At 45.4% G+C, this 23,560-nt stretch overlaps 1 protein-coding gene across 1 annotated transcript in view; it reads left to right on the top strand.

Moving 5' to 3' along the window:
- Window positions 1-481: 481 nt before the first annotated feature.
- The window catches only part of LOC119657689, a 77,484-nt gene continuing 54,405 nt past the window's right edge, over window positions 482-23,560 (top strand). The window contains exon 1 of the mRNA XM_038064719.1: window positions 482-790. Within this exon, the coding sequence (XP_037920647.1) occupies window positions 533-790 (258 nt within the window). The 5' untranslated portion in view covers window positions 482-532. The remainder of the gene's footprint in view (window positions 791-23,560) is intronic.

Raw genomic sequence — 23,560 nt, forward strand, 5'->3', positions numbered from 1 at the left:
CTATTTTCTTTGGTTTGGTCCGATAGTAATCGGACCTCTGGGGTTTTCTGGGCCCTCGCCAATAGTTATTCCATCTTTGTCTTTTTGGCATGGGCTAATGTCTAGGCTTATGGGGCAATCCAATCTAGCAAGATAGCGGAGAACATTGTATACTTGGTACCCAGTAACGTGATACCTCTAGAGTTGCTGCGTTGTATGATACCCCGTTTCCATGTTACTGCTAGTGACCAGAGAATTATCCCAGGTGCTAAGCATTGAATCTGGGTAGACCCAAAGGTATTGAAACCTAATCGTGTGCATCCACTTGATCTCCCAGAATGGTATTCTTCTTTGGGCGTATCCCCAATATTTGTATTCCTCTCATGATTTTCAACTAAGTTAAAAATAGTTCTTGTTTCATCTCTCATTATTGAAACATTGTTTTTCATATGATAGCGTGAAAGTCATTTTCTAATAATTAAAACCTTTTTTCCAGTCCATAAACTGAATCAAGGATATCAACAGCTCGGATAATTGCCTTTGGCCATTTAAAATGTGGAACGGAAAATGCCACATGCAAACTTCGCCCTCTTTCATACATCAAAGGTCATCTTCCTTGTCAATTGTTCATCAGCCACATCATCACTCACAGCCCCAACAGCACTATCAACCCCATAGTCATCAGCCGGACATAACGTCCTTGCGATCGGTGAGTTCGGAGGATGTTTCGGGGGCAGCAAAAGGAAAATGTTGTAGTGCCGCCGCGCGAAATCCTGCCATTAAGACTGGACGTCGTATCCAATTGTTTCAGGTAAATGTAATAATTATTGCAGTTGTTCGCATCGAGGATAGTGCGGAGGACTAAGTTTTTAACCCTAGCAGCGCCACTTTGTTGACTTACTTAAGCTTTCATAATTCCATGTATTAATATTCATTTCTGTCGATTTAGAATCTAATTCGACTCAGAACTCCTTTATTCGGTGGTAACTAAATAAATCCTTTTTGCAATGAATACAGGAGTAGTGTAGAAAATATGTAAGTTTTCCCCCCAAAATATAAGCAAGAAAACAATTTCGATTCATTAGGTATGAGTCAGTTGTATTCAGGTTAACAATTACGGGAACAAATGCTCTATTGTAGTAGCTTTCCTCTGAAAACACGGTTCTGTTGACTATTAAAAGAAAAACTATCAGACATAATGGATATCTTTCATGAGTAGTAATAGGGAAAATTATGAGGTGGAAAATGGGAAGCAGTTTCATATTATGCGTGTATTTGAATAAAAGGTAATTGTTTGATATGTAACCGTTTTTAGACCAATACAGTCAACCAATTAAAAAGTTGGACGCCGTTCAGCGAAGTTCACTTTACATGATGATGACGTCATAGACGTCTTAAAGTGTAATAAATTTACGTGGAATGCAGAAATTTAACTTTCAATAACTTTGTCAATAATAGTTAGATGCATTCAAACTTTCTGGGATTATATTCCTACATTGTTACTGAATTTTATACTTCTAGAATGAACTTAAGGGCGGTTTTCAGGAAATTTTCTAAAATATGCTAATATACTATTATTAACTTTATTTGTGCAGATATTGGAATGGGATGTATTTTGAAGCCTAGATTTTGTATAGGTGTATTGTTGCCACTTTTTTTTCAGATTTTTCGGATGGATAGATCTGCTTCACTTTTTGGGGGTTATATTTTGAGCTCTCACTCCCCTATATTTCACCCAATATAAAAAATAAGAAGGTTTTCGAAAAGTACCAATCAAGCCCTTTCATTTGATGTCCCATAAGGCCATATTCCATGAAAAAATGTTACACCCCCTTTCGATTGTAAGGGGAGCCCCTCTTCAAACCAAACACAAAATGGCGCTATTTACTATATACAAAGGGATCCACAGACTATATGTTCTAGCCAAATTTCGTGATAATCGTTCCAGCCATTGCTAAGTAAATCAAGTGTGACAGACAGACAGACGGACAGGCAGAATGACAGACTGTTCAAGCAAATACGATATATCTAAGTTGTGCCGTAGATGTGGCGAAGAAAGGCATATTGCCAAACAATGCAGTGGGAATCCCAAATGCCTGCTATACAGAGAAACACAGGAGGGCAACATCGACCATATCACCGGCAGTTACAAATGTCTGGTGTTTAAGAAGATGATTTCAGCTTTTCGTGAATAAAATTTTTCTTTCTTCTCACGAAATCGCCATCATTTAATGGGCCGCGGGTCAGTGCGTTCCTCACGCTGTCTCATCGGTGGCTTAATTCGCATGATGGCAATCAATGCAATCAAAGCATCGTGGAACCAAATGAAAGACACGATCCACAAGGCGGCCTCTGCAACCCTCGGGGTCACCAAGCCGGGTAAGCGGTACATCAACCGAGATACTTGGCTTTCGAATGATGATGTTGAAATGAAGGTCCGTGAAAAGAAACGCCTCTACCGCAAATTTCTTGATGATAAAACACCGGTCAATTAGTAAATTTGTAAGAACGCCAAGCGGTCGCTGTCACCCAAGCGGACCATTACAAAAATCTTTACGAAAAACTGGACACTCGATATGGCGAGAGAGATCTGAATCAACTTGCAACAAGCCGTAACGAACGCACACAGAATATCGAACACTTCTGTTGCGTTAATGACAAGAACGGTACTTTGCTTACCAACCGTCGAACCGCAACGGATAGATGGCGAGAATACTTCGAGCAGATTTCAACTGAAAAATTTGCTCAACCTCCACTTCCACAATCATTGCCGACATTTGGACTAGTTCCACCTGTCAGCGCAACTGGTGCTCAGGGGAGGCGGCGAGGAAGATGGAGCAGCAACCCTATCGGCCAAACCAAAACCAAGTGGCCGAGGAGAACCTCCATAGTGGTGGCACCGGGAGACGCTGTAATCACTTTCGTTTGCCGGCCGTATTTCAGTAGGCGAATGCTCCAAAGGCCTAATTAGGGCGATCAGACCCGAGTCTGCACGGGGACTCATCTGAAGTGGCAAATTGGTCACGAGACCTTACCAGGGGTATACTGGTACCATGGGAACCGGGAAAGCCCCTGGACTCACAGACTTCGGGTGAACTCCTGTTGTATGTGAGGACAGCTTGGTTATTTGCGGTTGGCTCCCCTAGTGGGAGTTTCATGGTGGTTGTGGTTGTGCTCAAGCGAGAAAAGACGTATCCATACTTCGGTAGAGATTTAGGTAATTTTTGCATCCACCAGTATGAATGCTAAGCCATGCACTTGGTATAGACTGGTACCATTGTTGCTTGTCTCAGCGGGACTCAGATTGTGGTAAAAAAATCAATCCGTGTCTTAAGAGAACCGTAGGATTAAGTCTCATGACAGGTGCCTACGTAAAACACGTGAATCAAGTCGGATTTGTCAAAGACTGCGAAACTACTGACGCAATACACGCTACGCGGTTACTCATGGAGAAACACTGTGAGAAGCATCGCCTTCTTTACATTGCATTTCTGGATCTAAAGAAAGCGTTTGACCGTCTGCCACATGAACTCATCTGGTATGCTTTATGACAATACCAAATGCCAGAGGAACTCGTGTGCTGAGTTCAGTTGCCCTACCACGATCCGAAAAGTAAAGTTCGAAGTATGGCGGGTGTATCAAAACCGCTTCGTGTCTCTGTTGGTGTTCATCAAGGAGGCGCCCTCTCACCACTAATCTTTGTTCTTTTTACGGACACAGTCACATGGAACATCCAACGTCCAGCGCCCTATACACTGCTTAATGCAGATGATGTTGTCCTAGCATCACATAGCAAAAATGATCTCGAGCAACTTGTTCAAAAATGGAATAATCGCCTCATGCAGGCACAATCACTGTCAGCGGCAGTGCTCTCCCTAGAACTCAGCGATTTAAATACCTCAGGTCAACGCTATCAGCCAATGGAGAACTGCGAGAACCTGGATGAAGTGGCGTTCCACAACTGGTGTTCTTTGTGATCGACGTATCAACGAACGTCTCAAATCTAAAATTTACTGTAATGTTGTCCGTCCTGTCGTTATCTATGGTTCAGAGTGTTGGCCGACTATAAAAGACAATGAACGGCGTCTTCCGGTAATGGAGACGAAGACTAGTGGCGTGACACGTTTTGATCACATCCGAAATGATGATATCCGCGATCGTTATAGGTTTGCACCGATCGTGGAAAAATTGCGAGAGAGGCGTCTTCGATGGCATGGTCACGCAATTCGTGCTAACGAGAATTCATTTGTCAAGATTGGTCTGAATATCGAAGTCGATGGTAAACGACCAAAAAACAGACCGAAACAACGGTGGCTTGATCCGCTGGATCTAAAAGCCTTGAGGTTGCACCCAGATCAGGCATTCGATAGAGCCAAATGGCGAAACCGGTCAGGACGAGCCGACCCCGCTTGTAATAGGGACAAAGGCTGAAGAAAAAGAAGAAGTAAATAAAATTCCTTCAGCTCAATTTAGACCATCGCGAGGCTCATCTCAAAGCGTGCTTGAATGAAATTGACGTTGCCATTATATGCGAATATTACAAAGATTTCCACAGTGGTGTCTTTGTATTTGACAGAAGCGGCAAAACGGCAATCTGGACTTACGAAGAACGAGCAATTGAAAACGCGACCAATATCCCAGAAGGCGGATTCACTCGAGGTAAGGTAGGCGGCATTCAGATATTCAGCTGCTACGCTGCGCAAAACCGCACGCTAGATGAATTCGTAATGATGGTGGAAAAATTACCTTCTGAAGCAAGCCGCCACAACCTCCCCCCGTTTGGGCCGAAGATTGGGACAGTTGAGGAACATATGCAAGAGATCGCATATTGCTCGGAGTATTTCACGTCTAAATGTCGTTCTGGCAAATGCTGGCGGCGGCCATACTTTTTGGAGACGGGATATGGGATCGGTGGTATACCTTACCCTTGTTAGCAACACATTATCTAAGGATCTCCAATGGCAGGTGAGCGAGGAGTATACCCACATTGACCATCGAGCTATCATCTTCCAGATGGAGCGTAGAACAGGAGCAAAACGAATCCAGAAAACCGCAGTAGCGGCTTGGATATCTATGAAACTTAACAAGCAAATGTTCGAGGAAATACGTCTGCAGGAAGCGATGCCGGTCGGAAATACAGAAGAAAAAGTGGCGCAGGTTATTGAAAGGACACAAAAAGCCTGTGACGTTTCCATGGTCCGCCGCAGTGTACTTAAGAAAAAAATGTTCGACTTCTGGTAGAATGCCGATATCGAGGAACTTCGTAATATTTGCCTTAAAGCCAGGAAACACAGTCAACGTAGCAGAAAGATGCTTGAGTCCGAAAAGTTGCACCACCGATATAAGAAAGCGAGGAAATAACTGCAAGCAGTCATCGCTAGAAGTAAACCTGAACATTTCAAGAGGTTATGTAAGGAAGCGGACTTCGACCCATGGGAAGGTGCATACAAGGCAGTCATGGCATCAATCCAGGGTAAACGCTCACCTCTGATCACCAATCCTGATTAGCTTCGGGATATCATTAGTACTCTCTTCCTATAAGTTTCAAGTGAATCGAATCTACCCACTGTCCAGATAGATCCCGATGAAATTCCCGAGGTAACTACTGAAGAAGCCCTGGAAGCTGCAAAGAAGATTGCCAAAAAATAAAGCGCAAGGTTTAGATGGCATTTCGAATAAAGTACTGACAGTGGCCGTGAAAACAGTTCCAAGGTGGTTTGTTGAAACATTTACGACGTACCTCAAAGATGGAATTTTTCCGGAAAAGTAGATGAAACTGAACCTTGTGCTAATCCCAAAGCCGTTTTATAGGCCTATGTTAAACGGCATCGCCAAACTTTTCGAACAGGTCATCTTCAAGAGGCTTGGACCAATCCTAGAAAAGGAGTGTGTTCTCTCATACAGGCAGTTTGGATTCCGAAAGGCAAGATGAACTGTCAATGCGATCAGCACGCTGACGGAAATTGCGGAAAATGCAATGGAGGCGAATGAGTCTTGCGCGGTAGTTATTCTCGACGTGAAGAATGCCTTCAATACGGGAAAATGGAGCGAAATAATTGCGGCTTTAGCTAAATTGGTCGCTCCTAAATACCTGATGCGCATTCTCATGGAATTTATCGGGGAGAGGCTATTGTGTTACAATTCGGACGATGCACCTAAGACTCATAGAAAAACCTGCGGGGTTCCACAAGGATCAGTCCTTGGTCCTTTTCTGTGGATAGTAATGTATGACGGAATTTTAAAGTTGCAACTGTTCAAAGGAGTGACAATTATTGGCTTCGCAGACGACTTCGGAGTGACTATCGTGGCACAAGATATCGATTAGATCGAGGTACTCGCAAACGAGGCAATTTTTGAAGTTAGATCTTGGCTAGAGGAAATTGGTCTGACGCTCGCTGAACATAAAACCGAAGTAGTTTTGATTACCAAGCGAAAGAAGGAAACGTCGATAAAGATCAGGATTGGCGAACACATTATGTCGGAGCCAAAGCTTGAATACTTGGGAGTCATGGTTGACCAAAAATTGAAATTCAAGTCGCATCTTGAAAATTTAGTAACGAAAGCTTCCGCTTACCGTACAACATCAGACGAAGCAGCCTTTGTGATAGCAGGCATGCTTCCCATCGACATCTTAGCGAACGAAGGTTGACGCCTCTATGACCCATCATAGGCAATCGGCGAGTCCTATACCTATTGTCGGCAATAAGCAAGATGGGATGATTCACCTAATGGACGCTGGACACGCAGGATTATTCCAGATGTTTCAAAATGTGTTAAACGAAGGCTCGGTGAGGTTAGTTACGACCTAACTCAATTCCTAAGTGGATACGGAGGGTACTGTGCATACCTTTATCGCTTCGGGTGTGACGACTATTACGGAGGATGTGGAGCATCTTGCTTTTAACTGCCCTCGGTTCGCCGCACACAGAGCGGATAAGGGTACGGATATTAAAAAATATCATCGGGTTTTCGAGATATTTGACTGTACATTAACTTCTCCTGAGAAAAGTGCGTCCTTTCAAATATTATTCTCAGACTCTATTCTGATTTCGGTTATTGCTTATAAATCGGACAATGGATGTCTATTGGTGCCATTTGGTGCGTGCGGTTCCTTTCCGATTATTAACTCTGCACATACGAACTAATTCTATACTGGAATGCAAGCGCCATTTTCATCCATTATTTCCAAAGTTCCCTTAATGGTATGGAGCTACGGCAAGGATATAGGTAAGTTGGTTTTAAACTTATTGACGGTAACTGATGTAAACTCAGGAACTATTCTGTAGGAGTATCCTAATGGGTCTTAGTTTCTCATTCAATTGGAAGTTTGAAATCCGTAGAAACTTTCGTCTAAATTTCGGTTTTTTGTTTGGTGAATTTAATACATCATCATGGATGGGCTCGATTGAAAATGAAGGTGGAGTTTTGTGGATAAGAATTGCTGTTAGCAATTCTAAACCTTTTTCAGTTGGGGCTTAGGGGATTCTAGCTGAACAAAAAGTTTTAGTCTTTTTGACCACGCGTAGGTGTGGGTTACTTTATTGAAATTTAATTCAGGTTTGAGGGTGTGACCACCCACCCCCACGACAAATCAGTATACTGCCTTCATCAAAAAGTTTCCAAAATTTACACAGAAAATTTATTATTCAAAGCAACCTCCATCGACTGGGATGCATTTGTGCCAGTTGAGCGGGGCGTAAAGTTCACGAGTTGTTCGGGGAATTTGATGCGAAAATGCGTAATGCACAATATCGTTGTAATCGATGAAAACCATGAGATGTCATTTGATGAATATTCAGGCATGGAAATCATCATCAATTTTTCTACGAACACGTTGTAAGTTCATTTCCATTTTCAAGATTTTGTGGAAACCCAAATCTTATTAAAATCGTTTTATTTCTTGTCTGCCTCGCCTACATACTTTTCTGAGAAATGATGGTACTTACTGACTCGAAATTCGCTGGAAAAGTTGTGTAGCGGCACATCGGAGGTGCGAACCCTAACCGTCATTGAAAATTTGCCTCTGCTGCCACATTGTACGTCCATGGAATCAGCTGAAGGTCTGACAGCAGACTGAGGTGAGAAATGCCAAAAGTGACATTGAGATTGTCGGCCGGCCCGTCGGCAACTTCAATGAAAAAATAGAAACTGAACTCCTTCCGCTTACAATTAAAACACGTCTAATTTTTGTTTTCTATAACTAATGTGAATGCTCAGATAACGTGGAATAAATTAGTTAAATTAATAAAGTTGGATTCTTTTATTTATTGGGGAAGTGGATCCCCAACGTGGTGACCACGAACAACAAAGGACAACAGTTCAGATAGCGAAGTAGGCGCCTTGTTGCAAAAAAAAAAATACTACAAGCTGCAAATGCAAGTCTATCAATCTTCTCTGAGGGGAATTTCAAGTATAATAGCTGCAAAATTTCAGCTACAGTTTTGCTAATTCGTATGATCGGCGTTATTGCAAGGCGATAAACGAACATATAGTCACATTATAGAATTCTCAACCACGCCCCTACCTTCGATGTCGCGGGGCAGGTTCTTCCGCACCACGGCAGAATTTGGATGATGCATTCGGAATTTGGACATAGTTATCCGTATCCGCCGCTTGACGTTTTCCAGATCGGTCTTCGTCCGCGGCAATATTCCGAATGCATAAGCCAGTCAAGGGATAGCGAATACATTCAACGCGCTCATTTTATTCTTCCCCGATAGATGCGATTTCAGCAGCAGCTTTACACGTCGCAGGAATTCGGACAGCAGAGCCTCTTTCAGATCACCAACTCGAGCATGGGTTCCTTATAGAGTTGCTAGGTACTTATAGAAGTCTGGCTCGGTGACAGCTTCGATGTGGAAGTCGGCAATGCTATGTCCGGCATACGGCTCGTGATGACATTTGCGGAAGGCTTGGATTCGACACTTGTCTAATCCAAACTCCATCCGAATATCACGGCTGAACATGTCTATTATTCGTAACAGACTTCTAAGATGGTTGTCAGTATCAGCATACAGCTTGATGTCATCTAGGTACATCAAGTGTGTCAATTCGCACTTAGCACGTAGGCCATATTTTATTGCAAAACCATGCCCTCTAGCATCATTCAGTAGCCATGAAAGGGGGTTCAGTGCCATACAAAACCAAAGAGGACTCAATGAATCCCCCTGGAAGATGCCTATCCGTATACGGATGGGCTCTGAGGTATTAGCACCCTCAGATGTACGCACCGATAAGGTGGTATGCTACCCTTCCATGACTGTCGCCAAAAACTTTATTAGTTTCGGATCAATGCGATACAGATGTAGGATGTCGATTAGCCAGGTATGCGGAACGCTATCAAAAGCCTTGGCATAATCGATATAGCAACTGAAGAGGTTTCTTTGACCTCTAGTTGCTTGTCCTACAACTACCGAGTCGATAATGAGTTGCTCTTTGCAACCCCTTGACCCAACTCGGCAGCCCTTCTGCTCCTCGGACAGAATGTTGTTGATCTCGAGGTGCGCATTGATCCTTCCACTAATAATGGACGTGATGAATTTGTAGAGGGTTGGTAAGCAAGTGATCGGTCTTGTGTCTGCGGGGTCCTGCACCGTGTCCTTCTTAGGGATAAGGTAGGTAATCCCCGCAGTGAGGAAAGGTGGAAATTCCTCCGGCCGACTCATGACCTCATTTATACTGCGTGCCAACCGACTGTGTACGCTGGTAAATTTCTTATACCAGAAATTCTGCACCCGATCCAGACCTGGGCCCCTCCAGTTCTTCGAGATGTTTATGGCTCGTCGAACTTCCTCTTCGGTAACATCCGCGAAATTCATGCCAGGTGTATTGGCATGGCGGGTGCCTTCGGCGGTGATCCACTCAGCATGCTCAGCATGCTGGGCAGGTAACCCCCAAAGTCCACCCCAATACTCTTTCGCTTCCGTCACCGAGAACTGTATTGTCTGGGCGCTCTGTTGGTATTCGTTCAGAGATCTGAAAAAGCTCCGCTGGTTCCTCGCGTATGTTGCATTCTGGACACGTCTGGAATAACTTTCGCCATACCGCCGTAACCGACTGCATATGACAGAAAGTTTCTGTTTTAGTGTGTCCAGAATTTCAACTACGTAAACCCTCTGCACTTTATTTCTCACCCGTCGGCTGGCATTGCCAATGCTGATCTGAATCAGTCTAGCAATGTCCTGCCTTAGTGAGTCCCGCCGAAGTTCCAGACGAATTTTCCATGGTGGATCTCTTTTGTCACTCAAACCAATAACACGAAAGCGAATCTTCTGACCGTGCAATCTGATAGCCGCAACTGCACCACAATACACAAGTGATTGTAGTTGCAGCAGCGACATATCAGCACACAGTCGAGATGCAATCTCATCATTGATTTGAGATAGAATTCCCGGAGTTGCTGGAGATGCATAGAGCCTGGGAATACCTGGTCTATGCAAAGGATCCATATCCGAGAATTCCCTACACGCTCTTTGGAATTCGTCCCGAACCTCAGCGGAAACCTCAGCTGGACGGTGGAGAAGAGTGGTTCGGCGAGTACTGAACCTGTTGCCTGCAGTGCGGCGTGGTGTTGTTGATGCCGCCGCCTCTGCCCCCATCGACTCTCGGTCACCAGTTTCCCCGATGACTTCAAGTCGAACACGCTCCCTGATGGTGGCCGGGATTGTGTCGCTGCGAGTAATAAAGCGGTACTGGTCTGCGACTCGCTGCACAGTCATGTGCGCGAATTGCGGGAAACGCTCGACGAATCGCTGGTGCAACAAGGGGCGGTAAGATGTTGTACCCGCCCCCGCCGTTATTTCGTAGTAGGAGCGGATGATGAAGAGGTTCATTTCTTCACTCCATTTCATCCGCTTCCTACCCGAACCTGCTGAAGTGGTCGCCACAGATTGTGGCGAAACAGCTGCAGCAGGCGGAGCTGTGCTCCTGGTCGTCGTGGCGCCTAGACGTCGAACCGCCCCACGACTAGCGGTTTCGACGCCGTGCTGTCCATTACGAGAGCCCGACCCAGTCACCAAGTCAGACGACTCTCGCCGGTTATCCGTACCGGACCTCAAATTTCTCCTTCTTCTCATTTTTGGTGGTGCATTTTATCCCTAGCTGCCAGGTGTGTAGATAGCTTCCTTAGTGAGTAATCTGCAAGTCTGCAAAGTTCCTGCACTTTCCTCACCTACCCCCTGAGACGCTGCGGTGGCGTGCAGCCATTCAGACTGAAGCTATCCATCCCTCCTTCTTTCAGAACCGGGCTTGGGACCGGCTTCGGCGGAGTTTTATTTCATATTTATTATTATTCAATTATTTTATTTAATTTTTTCTTTTCGTTCCACCATTTATTTTTTTATTTCATTTTTATTAATTTCATATTTATTATTGCATGATTTTATTTTACCTATTTTATTTATTTCCTTAAATTTTAAATTGAGTTAAATTCCGCTGCACATGTCGGTGGGAAGTTCTTGAAGGGGCAGTTTTTGGTCATTGTTCGCTCCGGTCTTCGGCAAACCGTTTTTTGTTTCGGAGGACTGCGGAGTTTATTGCGGCGACGGGACGAAAATTCACTGGGGCCAGAGGTTGTTTGTCCGCTTCTGCGATCCACCTATTTTTCCGCTCTCCTTTTAGGTGAATAAGCATGTCGCCTGAAGACAAGATCGCGGGAAGCGCGATTTCCCCTTGGCGGTCGTTGCGGTTAGGGTGCTACCCTCTTGGTGACACGTTTCGGCGGCGTGGTTTCGCCAACTGGAGGTGCAGTTTGTCCAGGTTGGTGTTTTTTACCACGCCCTCATCGTTCTCGGCGAAGAGACCATCGAATTTGTTTTGGAAGTGCTTGAGGATTGCTCGTACGTCCATTTGAAGGAGCTGGTTCGGTGACTTTCGGTAAGTGGGGAAGTAAAGCTTAATTATTTACTAGCTGACGTTAGGCGATCGTACCCGCAGCCAGTTGCTTCGAGAAATGAGGCAGCTGGGTGGGGATAAGGTTAGTTCGGAGTTGCTAAAGTCCCTCTGGAGAGTACCCGCGCCATCTTGAGCGCAGACTCGGGATCGCTGGAGGTGTTGTCCGCCACCGATGACAAGGTATACGAGGTGTACGCATGCCCAGTGGTCGCGGGGGTTTCCCGACACACGATTCGGGAACTCGATGAGCTCAAAGCATTGGTAACGACCCTGGCCAATGCCTTCAGAAAGCTCGCAGCGGCTGTTGGTACTTTGCTTTCAGGGGGTAGATCTCAAACGCAATCACGGTCGAGGTCTGCTTCTCGAAAAAGGCGTTCGGATAGTCGCATGCCCGGACCTACATCGGCCCCGACGATTTGCTGGTACCATTGTAGATACGGAGCTCAAGCGACTAAATGTACTACCGGATGGACGTTTAACGCAACAAAAAACAAGGCTCGCTGTTTCCCTCAGCGACGGCTACCCGAAGCGCAGTATCACGTCGCATTTCAATCTTTGACCCCCTGAGCAGGCTTTGTTTCCTGGTCGATACGGGCGCTGAGGTGTCGGTTCTCCCTGTACCCCGTCCGAACATATTAATCCCACAGAATCTACGACTGACTGCCGCAAACTCCTCTCCCATCCGCACCTATGGCTATAGGCAGACGGATGTGAGTGCCTGACTGCGTCGAACGTTTTCGCGGCGATTCGTTCTGGCGGTCGTTAGTACCACTATATTAGGCGCAGACTTCCTGTGTCACTATGGGCTGTTGGTGGACCTGCAGAACTTGGCTTTGATAGACCCCGCAATCTTTTTAAAGACGTCAATTATTTTCTTGCACTTCGCAGAAAGTGCCGCAACATACTAATGAAAGCGGTTCCAAACCAGTTAAGCTCGATTTGAAGCTCCCCATCAACACTACTGGCTCTCCAATCTTCTCAAAGGTGCGCCCACTTTCACCCCAGAAGCTTCCTGTTGCGAAGAAAGAGGTTGATGATTTGATGAAACAGGGTATTTGCACACCTCGTAATAGCTGCTAGTCCCCTTCACTTCATTTGGTCCCTAAGCCAAACGGCGAATGGCACCTATACGGAGATTATAGGCGGCTGAATATTCAGACAGTTCCAAACCGATATGCTATTTCACTCATCCATGATTTCGCACACTCGCTTAGGAACTGCTGTATTTTTACGACCTTGGATTTATCACCAAATCTCTGTCGCTCGCGAAGACATTCTGAAGACGGTTTTCGGACTCTTCGAGTTCACCGGAATGACTTTCGCGAGGTTCATCCCCTCTGTCTTGCGAAACTTAAACTTTTTTCTGAGTGTAATTATGCGGTGTGTTCTTATTCACTGATGTTGATATTTTATTTTCTTCCTTCCTAGTTCCCTTCATCAGTGCTAACAAGGACTTGTTATCTGACCCAGACAAGGTTCAGGCGATAAAGAGCTACTAGGCCTACTAACCGCGGTGACAGATCTTTGAAGGTTCTTGGACATATTAAACTTCTATCGTCGTTGCTCAAGGCCGCTCATCACCTAGCGATGCTTAACGCCTACTTGTCTGGTCCCAAAACTAAGGACTCCCGCGAGGTTGCATGGTCTGCTGAGGCCGTTGAAACGTTGGAGACATTTAAACAACATCTTGTTGATGCAACACAATAAGCATTTCATCAGCCAGTTGCACCCCCAGCTGTGTTCGTCGATGCCTCAGGTACAGCTTTAGGCGGCGCTTTTCACAAACGGGTGAATCGTCTTGGCATGACACATTTTGACTACATCCCAAATGAGGATATCCATGATCGATATGGGGTTGCACTGATTGGGGAAAACTTGCGAGAGAGGCTTCGTCGATGGTATGGTCACGTAATTTGCGCTAAAGAGAATTCACTTGCCAAAATTGGTCTGAACATCGAAGTCGATGATAAGCAATCCAAAGACCAGCCGAAACAATGTGGCTTAATACGCTGGATGGACATTTAAACGCCCTGCGCTTGCATCCACATCAGGCATTTGATAGAACCAAATGGTGAAACCGATCGTGACGAGCCGCTTGGGATTGATTGGTGCGGGATCGGTGTTCGCTTGCGGCATGGCTCTGTCCTCAAGAGTTGAAGGAATTGTGTCTTATCCTCTTTTTTGAAGCAATTAAAGAGACTCAAATGGTTAAGACAGATTCCAGGGACTATGGCGGTTCCAATTGTCTCTTCTTTGTATGGAGGGGAGTACCTGTAACTTTGGGCGTTTCTTCCATTTTGTCTGCTTTTTCTGACGTAAGGGCAATAAGTTTATGGACTCAGAAAAGGTGTGGTCTGTGCTGGCAGAGCCGAGCGAAGGGGGAGGGGGGTCTGCCAGAAAATTAAATCTGAACCAAGAGGGATAATTAACTCAATTGCCTTTCAGTGTGTTTTTACACATCCATGGCGGTTTTTTAAAGTCGGCGGTTGATATTAGACGTTTCACTTCCTTTCACTTGTGCTCACTGGAATCCTCCCGATGATGTCTTCTTGTTTGCATCTATTCCAAAATCCATTGCTGGATTAGAGGTCGTTAATCCGAACATTCAACCCTGGCAGGCAGTTCTCCTTTTTCTATAGATGCATCTATCTTCTACGGATATTTATCAAATATATTTGTGTTAGCCTTAATTAAATCAATTTCGTGTGCAACATGCTATCCTGGGTTAGGTAGCGAAGTTTGTGTGCAAATATTGAACCTACTTGTCTATGCTGGCATAGTAAACCGAGTGTAAACTACCAAGTCAATGAAGATTTACGTCGGCACCAATGCCGGGGCCGCATGTAAACGAGTCCATGTAGACGGTTTGTCATGGTAATTTCCATTTATTGAAGCAATTTCCGTGAATGTAATATGACCATCAAGTAATTAATCATCCTTTGTTACCTACCAACGGCATTTTGTTTAGAAAGTTGTGGAACTAACTTGGGTCGGATAACGTTGGATACGCACGCTGCATATACTTGTATGTTGTACTACAATTTCAGGATATTTCCAAGAAGTTTTGAATGAAAAGTTTCCTTTGAGCTGATACTATTTTTTTCCTTCTTTGAATAAAACAAGGGGCTAGAAACTGGTCAATTATTAGAAATTCTGTTGAAGCTTCGAACTTCCGATTATGGACTTGTTTTTTAGCTGATATTATTATTATTCTGTTAAGGGAAAGTCGCACCGCGTCCTTCAAGAACTATTGTGCCCCTTTTACTGGTTATAGTGTACCTGTTGATCATAGTATCTCAAACAGGCCTGTAACCGTAAGGAACTTTAGTATGTTCCCCACTTCCAGATATTTCAGCTTTGCACCTGGTATTAAGTGTTCTCCCAGATGTCTCGACCTACTTTGCACAAGTGCCGGACACTGTCCCAGGACGTGCATAGAGGTTTCGTCCTCCTCCTCACAGAACCTGCAGGCAGTGTCCGTAGATATCCCTAACTTCCCTAGGTGATAGTTCAGCCGACAATGACCAGTGAGAATTCCCACTATGATTCGGAGGTTCTTTTTGGTGAGGTTTAAGCAATCCTTTGTACGCATGGGTTCGTATCCCCCAATAAGCACCCTGGACTGCTCCATCCCTGGTAGGCCCGCCCAATATAGTTCCCTCAACCGTTTCTCTTCGTTTTTTAGATTCATAGCCATGAAACCGTTTCCGATTCCACAGAAGGGTTCTGGACCGTGTAAAGGCATCCCTGCTCCCTTCTTGGCTAGTTCATCCGCAGCCTCATTGCCTTCCAACCCAGCATGGCCTGGAACCCAAAGTATCCAGACCTTGTTGGACGAGCCGAGTGTATTCAGCCTCTCAAGGCATTCCCATACCAGTTTAGAGTTCACCTGGTTGGACCTAAGTGCCTTGATCGCTGCTTGGCTATCGGTGAGAATAGCTATGTTCTGCCCCCTGTAGTTCCTTTGCAGATTAATGGAGGCACATTTGTCTATGGCGTAAATTTCCACCTAGAATATGCTAGTGTACCTGCCCATTGGCTCAAAGTACATTTTCCTTGGACCAATGACACCGGCTCCCGCTCCCTCTGCTGTGAGGGATCCGTCAATGTACCAAGTAATCAGTTGCTGGTTTAAGCCGTATGTCGCAGCCACGCTCTCCCAGTTTGCCTTGTTACTCCAACGTGTTTCAAACTTCTTATCGAAGTGAAACCTCGTTGTCATGTTGTCCCTCGGTATCAGTAATTCGGGATACCGCCTAGAAAGGATATCAATCTTCCTTCGATTTAGGCAGCTCCCCGCCTCACTCACACTACCGGCCATCCTGAATATTGATCTCCTTGCCTGCATCTGTATGTGCAGATGGGGGGGGGGGTAATCCCAGAGGGACCTCCAGGGATGCCGTTGGGCATGTCCTCAATGCCCCACTGATACACACGCAAGCCAGCCTTTGGAGCTTATGTAATTCCCTGGCTTGTGTGCTGAGTTGGGTTCTTTCTGTCCAGATTACCGCTCCATAGGTAATCATTGGTCTTACTATTGCAGTATATATCCAAAGTAGTATCTTCGGGCTGCAACCCCATTTTTTCCTGCTATGGATCTGCAACTCATCAGAGCCCTTGTGGCTTTTCGACAAGTGTTTCCGACATGTGTCTTCCAGAGTAACTTTTGGTCTAGCGTGATTCCCAAATATTTCTCTTTTCATTTTCATATCATGTAATGTTATGGCTTTCAGTTGATCCAGCTTACGCCTCCTAGTGAATGGCACTATGGTGGTTTTGGCTGGGTTGATCCGCAGTCCCACCTTATTGCACCAGGCACTAGTAACCCTTAATCCAGTTTGGATTCTATCACATAGGGTATCTTCATATTTGCCCCTACAGATTAGAACAATGTCGTCCGCGTAGCCCTGGACTTGTATTCCAGTATTAGTTAACACGTCCAGGAGTTCATCCACTACCATACTCCACATCAGCGGCGATAGTACTCCACCCTGTGGACAGCCTTGAGTGGTGTTCATGATAATAGAATTTGTACCTGTTTGTACCTCTATTTGTCTGCTTTCTAGCATTTTGCCCATCCAGAGTGCCAGGGTGTTTCCCACTCCTTTGCGGGTCATCTCTGTGCGCGATGTGTTGTCGAATGCTTCTTCGATACCCAAAAACGCGCACAGTGCAATTTCTTTTGTTTCTATGGCGTCCCGTAGTACCTCTGTCAGCTGATACAGAGCAGTTTCAGTTGACTGTCCTGCCCGGTAAGCGTGTTGACAGTGATGTAGGGGATTACGCTTTAGAACATTAGTTCTAATATAGTTGTCTATGACCTTCTCCACCGTTTTGAGTACGAACGATGTTAGGCAGATTGGTCTGAAAGATTTAGGGTGAAAAGGATCCTTTTTACCCGCTTTCGGAATAAAGACCACTTTTGCCCGTCTCCATGCCCTTGGTATGTAACCTAGCCCTATGCTCCCCTTACCACCCTCAGAAGAGACTCTAAGATAATTCCCAGGCCTCTCTGGATAAGTGCTGGGAAAATGCCATCTACTCCGGGAGATTTCATTGGTTTAAAAGTTCCCACTGCCCATCTTAGCCTAGCTTCTGAGCATACCTCTTTTGCTAGTTTCCAGCTCTCCTTCCTTCCCGTTTTATTCGGTGTTGGGGTGTCAGGCAGATTATTGTCGCCTGCCGCCGAGGGGTAGGACCCCGGGAAATGAGTTCTGAGAAGCAGGTGTACCCTGTCCTCCTCATTCTCGGTGAATGTCTCATCTTCCTTTTTCAAGCAGACAGAGGATATTCCCCCGTCTTTGGCTACAGCCTGGTACAGCCTGGTTGCTTCTGTGATCTGTTCAATCCCTTCACAGAATTCCCTAAAGCTGTTCCGTTTCGCTTTCCTGATCGCGTTGCTATACGCAGTCAGTGCATTTTTATACCTCCGCCAGTCCCCGGTTTGTTTTGCCCGGTTAAAGAGTTTTCGTACCTCCGTTCTCATTCTGGCTAAGTTCTTGTTCCACCATGGTACATCCCTTGATGACTTGACTGGCCTCATATGCGTCAATGACGATTGTGTTGAGGTTTTCCATCACCGTTTCTAATTCCAATTCGCTCCTGATGTCATCGCCCCCTTGAAGGTGGGCAATGTTGTTGCTCAGGTGCGTTGTGTAGGATTCCCAATCCGTTCTCTTGGGATTCCTTTTATTCTTTTTATTTCGGAGTTACCCTCAATGTCGAATCTGATTATCTTCTGATCAGACATTGTGGGTTCATCCGACACCCTCCAATTCCTGACCATTCCGTTCATTAGGGTATTTCCTAGAGTTATATCTAGTACCTCTTGTTTGGTGCTGGTCACAAATGTTGGAGTGTTCCCTACGTTGCATATTTCTAACTTATTACTAAGAATAAATTCGAGAAGGTACTCACCTCTACGATTAGTGTCGCTGCTTCCCCATACTTCGTGGTGGGCGTTGGCATCGCAGCCGAGAAGAAGTGGTAACGCCCTCTCCTCGCAATACTCCGTCAGCTTTGCGACTTGTTCCGGTGGAGCCCGGCTCTCGTCTCCTGGGAAGTATCCCGATGCTACAACTACCTCTCGAGTGCTCCTCCCGGCTTCCAATGAGACTTGGATAGCCAAAGTCCCCGGTTAAGAACTCTGAAAGACATATGTATTTTAAATTACGTTTGAGAATTAAGCAAGCTCTTGGTTTTTCACAAGAGAAGTCCCAAATTACCTACATGTCTCCTCCTTGCAGACCGCGAATCTGCCCCCGGTACACCCAGGGCTCCTGAGTCAGCACTATTCCAATGTTCTCCTTGGAATTTGCCCTTGCAATCACTGCAGATGCAGCTCTCGCATGGTGGAGGTTTATCTGGGCTATCTTAGTGCTGGCCATTGGCTCCGTTATTGTTTGGAGCTCTTCTCCACTGTCGGAGTGTCACCCTCCTCCTCCGGCATAGCGCTTTCCTTCGCGTCGCTGTCCACCCCGAGCCCTAGGAGTCCTAGGTCTAGGTCGTCCAGCTTCTGCTCTTCACTGGGCAGCAGGTCTATTTCCCTGGTTGATCCAGTTCTTTCCGCCTCTATGGCTTCCGCGACTTCTTCAGGGACCTCGGTAAGTTTTCCACCCGATGCCTCCACCGAGGTCTCTTTCCTTGGCTTTTCCTTGTGCACATGCACAGGTATGTTGCCAAATCGGTAGTTGATATGACAACTCCGACGTTTAATTGCCTCTAGGGATCGGTCACCTACCCCGATCGTGAGGAGTTTACCCTTTCCCTCCACCTTGCTTCTGAAGACTCTCCATAGTCGAGTATGGAGATCTTCATTCTGAGCAATTGGGAGTCTCGTAAGGTCTTCTGTTTCTATTGCCGCGGCCTTTGGCAGAAAAACTGTCACCATGTGGGCTCCTGGTATATCATCTCCAGCACATGTTGACAGTTCTACACCTTCCCAGCCTGGCAATCTAGGGATTATGGTTCTAACCCATTCTGCGGTGCCTTCCGTCGCGCAGTCCACCAGTATAAGGCCTGGTCGAAAGCGTATCCCGGTGAACACCAGTTTCGACGTCCAACCCTTGATCATCTGCTTGACGACAAGTTCCTCAATGATTTCCTGTTCCTCCCGAGTGAGTATTTGCTCGGGAAACCTTTTTGGCAGTATGACCAGTCGAATGCCCTTGACCGCACTAGCATAGATAATGCCGGGCTTCCTGGGTCCTGCCTTCACTCCTGACCTGCCCGGGTTTTCTCCTCCCGTGGGTTCAGGTCTGGGTTTTTTGGGAGCATTCCCTTCATGCGGGCTGATCTCTACTGCTCCACGCTTTCTCGGCTCCGGTAGAGATGGCTTAGGTCTGTCCTGAGCCTTCTTAAGGGCCTCTTCTGGTTTCAGGCCTTCCTTCAGATAGCGCAGGTACCATTTAACCCCGGCGCCACTGAGACCTGTCTCCTTCCAGACGTCTGTTATATTTATCTTAGACGTGCTTTTGCTGGTCCCTGCTCTTTGAGCAGTGGTGTTCGTTGGCTGTAGTCCACGCAGTATACCAATGCTCACCTTGGATCCACTGCTTGACGTCCCAACTTCTCCCTTCTTGGGTGTAGTCACCTGGCTCTCAGTAATTCGGAGACGTGCCTCCGCCTGATTAACCAGTTTTGGTGCGTTACGGGGCCCCGCTTTTTTGGTTTTTGTTTTCTTTTCTAGTTTTGTACTCATTTGATTCCCACGAGTATGGGGGTTAAGAGGTCCACCGTGCCATAGCCCCCCGTAGCACGGTAAGGTCTAACTTACTCACTGAGGCGACCAGGTATCAGTGAGGCTCCGTTCGAATACAGTCAGTTACCCCCGACTGCAAACTATCCAATGGGCACGGTTCGCATGACACCCTGGGTTGGGGGAGGTGTTTTTCGACTCCCCAGTCTAGATCCGTAGCGTTTTGTTAATAGTAGGGTCACCTCATACAGGGTGTGGCTATCACCACTCACTAACGGTCTTGGTAGACGAGAGGCTTGGCCCCTGAAAAGGCACACACCGTCCCAGAGGAGAGACAACTCATCCTTGGAGAGAGATAGGTTGGCCTCAGGGAGTTATGTTCCGCATCAGTCTATCCTGCAGTGCACTGCTTGACCCCTTTTACCCCTTTTACACAGGAAATATACAAAACCTTCCACAGCTGAAGCTCCGAACTTCTGATTATGAACTTATTTTTTTTAGCTGATAATAGCTGCTTACATTTTTGGCTGACTGGGAAGCCTATTTGGAGTATATGGTTTACTGGATGACTATTAGTTATATTAGCCTCATATCGAACAAGGCATCGGCAAGCTGCCGACTAGAGATGACCAAATATCACCAAACATCCCAACATTATCTCATATTACAACATCGCCGTATTATCTTTCAGTAGAGAGGTGATGATATTACTCTTTTTTGGCTGGCATCGGTTGTTGAGTGTCGAAACGATGATTACTATCGTTTTCAAATTTATTGGCGTTATGATTTAGTGTTTTCTTGCACGGATTTCTCTAAATTATCTATTTGTAATGCTGGGTAATGAATGTTGTCTGCTATTTGAATTGCAAATCTGTTAATGTTATGTTTCTTGCTGCTCCTGGTTGAAGAGATGGGTAGGCGATGTATGTAATATTACCAAATTGATATCACCTTAAAGTGTAATATCATATTGCCATCACTAAGCACGATCCAAACATCACCAAACATTACAACATCCCCTAGCATGGCCGTATTACCTAGTACTACCGCTCATCAGCTCATTACTTTGCATCTTCCATCAGCGCCTTACCTTACATAATTGCATCACCTAACATCATTGCATTAAAAAGTGAGGATGAGATTACCTCTCTGAAAAGTAATGTTTTGCAATTTAATGTCAAATTACAAAGCATCGCCACTCTTCGTAGCATAAGTGGCGGGGGCAGTTATCGAGTGCCAAGCTGATGCGCATGTCGAGCTTATGCATTTATTTTTGGTTGTTCTCTTGGCTATGCGCTGGCGTTGCACTGGTTTTGGGTTGGCTTCCGGATAGAAAAATTAAAGTATCTTATGTAGAGGGGTATTTCCGAGAATGCTGAGGCCAATGGGAGTGGTACCACTATTGTATTTCGCATGTGTATTTTCTCCTGTCCTTGAATTATGAGCAAAGTTGGCGTAGATGTGTTAGTTAGAGGACAAAAGTGGCAGGGATAGGCACACTTTGGGAAAGGGCGATAAATTTATTGCAATGTAATCCACTTTCCCAGAATGACCGACGAGTGGGACGCTCTAGAAGCACATGGCCTAGGAAAGTAGAAGAGGAGTGTAAGTTTCTCGGGAAGATTTATAGGAAGCTGCAGCGGATTTCATCAAGTCAGGTGCGACGGTGCGTAGGTGGAAGCTTTTGTGAATTTACTAATGCTCCGGTCTCACAGAATATTATACCGTTAACCAACCATTTATTGGAGGCTTCGATGTCACTGCCGGGCAACAACAAATTCTTTATGGCCTCTCGGTTTCTCTTTGCACATGTCGATCTTCTGTTGGACTGAAGTAGTATTCGAAATACTAACCCATTTTCTGCTTTTCAAGTTCAAAGGTGGCAATTTATTATCTGACATGACGGTAGCCTAATATAATTGGCGAGAGGATCGCTTCTCAAAGAAAATCTCACGATGAGAATACACTTGATTGTGCCGTGCGAGGGTGATCCTCAATTTTTCGCAGCTCTATTGTGCATGTTGTTGTTTGTAAGAACTACCCTTACCCGTTTGAAATAATAAAAACCTGTGTTTTCTATTCGCTAGTATTAATTTATTGGTCTTGCAAATACCGATATTTCGGGAACCACTTGTTCCCTTCATTAGTGCTAGCAAGTCTTGTTAGCACTGATGGTGATGGGTTTCTAAGAAGTGCTGGCCAATGTCCTTTCTCAACTTTTCGACTCTTTTGCTGAGCCAAAACACCCAGAATGGTAAAGTCCTCCTGCGCGTACCTTTGTTAATCGCTTCAAAATGTTGATTGTGAAGACGAATAACTGTGGCAACTACAACGCAGACCAGACTATCAACCTCTGTCGATGTAATCTCGCTTGCCAAACGATCAGCCAAAGTTCTGTCAACGGCGGCCATAATGTTGCTAATTGGCGAAGTAAACTATAGTTTTGGGTTCTTTGGTCTAGTGTTTGGGGGTATTTCAACATATTCTGTGAATGCGATCTGGAATGAGATCAAAGTCTCGTTATAAATTGCGTCCCCAATCACTAAGCTTTTCGTGATTACTGGCTTCATAAAGTGCCTTGTAGGTGGAGTATTCGAGTTGCTCCTTTGTTCAATCCAGTGCGTTAAAGGCTCTACACAGATCTCAAGTGAAACTTCGTGGAAAATGTGTTGCCTAGTTGGCAGGGCAACTCGATTATTTTTCACTATAACCTGGTGTTGATTTACGACCTTCTGCTCCGGAACATGACTTAGTTTCGGAAAGCGAGTTATGAACGGCCATGGAGTCGGTATTTATGCCCTGATGGATTCCATTCTAAATCCGTGACTTCGTAATAGACGCGAACGATAAGTTAATTCGGTTGGTTTGTCCGTTTAGGTTTCCCGTTCCTGGTGGTTGATGGAATAATCGCGAAAATATCCAAGGGCGAAATACCTACTTTGAACCCTGTTGAGTACTGTCTTCGTATTCCAGGGATTCCATTAATAGAATTTTAAATATTATTATTCCCAATTTCTTCCTCCAAGTAATGGGGAAGCAGTCAACCTTCCTGTAGAGCCTCAATGCTACAGCGTCTCATGGTTACCTCCAAAGGTAGGGAAGGTATTTGGAGGGGAGCCGCTGAAATCCAGTGTAACATTACTGCAATTCATCCGAAAGGCGCGTCGTTTCATTCACCCCGGATTGCGGATTTTTCTATGAAGATTTACTCCCCCTAAAAGGGTACAATAGGTAAGGTAAGACAAACACAAATGGAAACGTTCTGCTTGTTCCCGGCTACTTATTTACAGGGTTAATCTGCGATATTGATGGTGGGTCATGTCATTATCCGCAACGCATTACTGGCGCCTGGTTGCATGCAGCTTCGCGTTTGCAATTCAGGCCGGGAATAACCTGGTAAACCAGAATATATCATAATATGTGCAAATATTATTGTGGTGATAAGTGATATTTAGTAATATCGATGATATCTGAGTGCAAAATGTGATGTTG

Source organism: Hermetia illucens, chromosome 5 (genome assembly GCF_905115235.1).
Source record: "Hermetia illucens chromosome 5, iHerIll2.2.curated.20191125, whole genome shotgun sequence".
Taxonomy (NCBI): domain Eukaryota; kingdom Metazoa; phylum Arthropoda; class Insecta; order Diptera; family Stratiomyidae; genus Hermetia; species Hermetia illucens.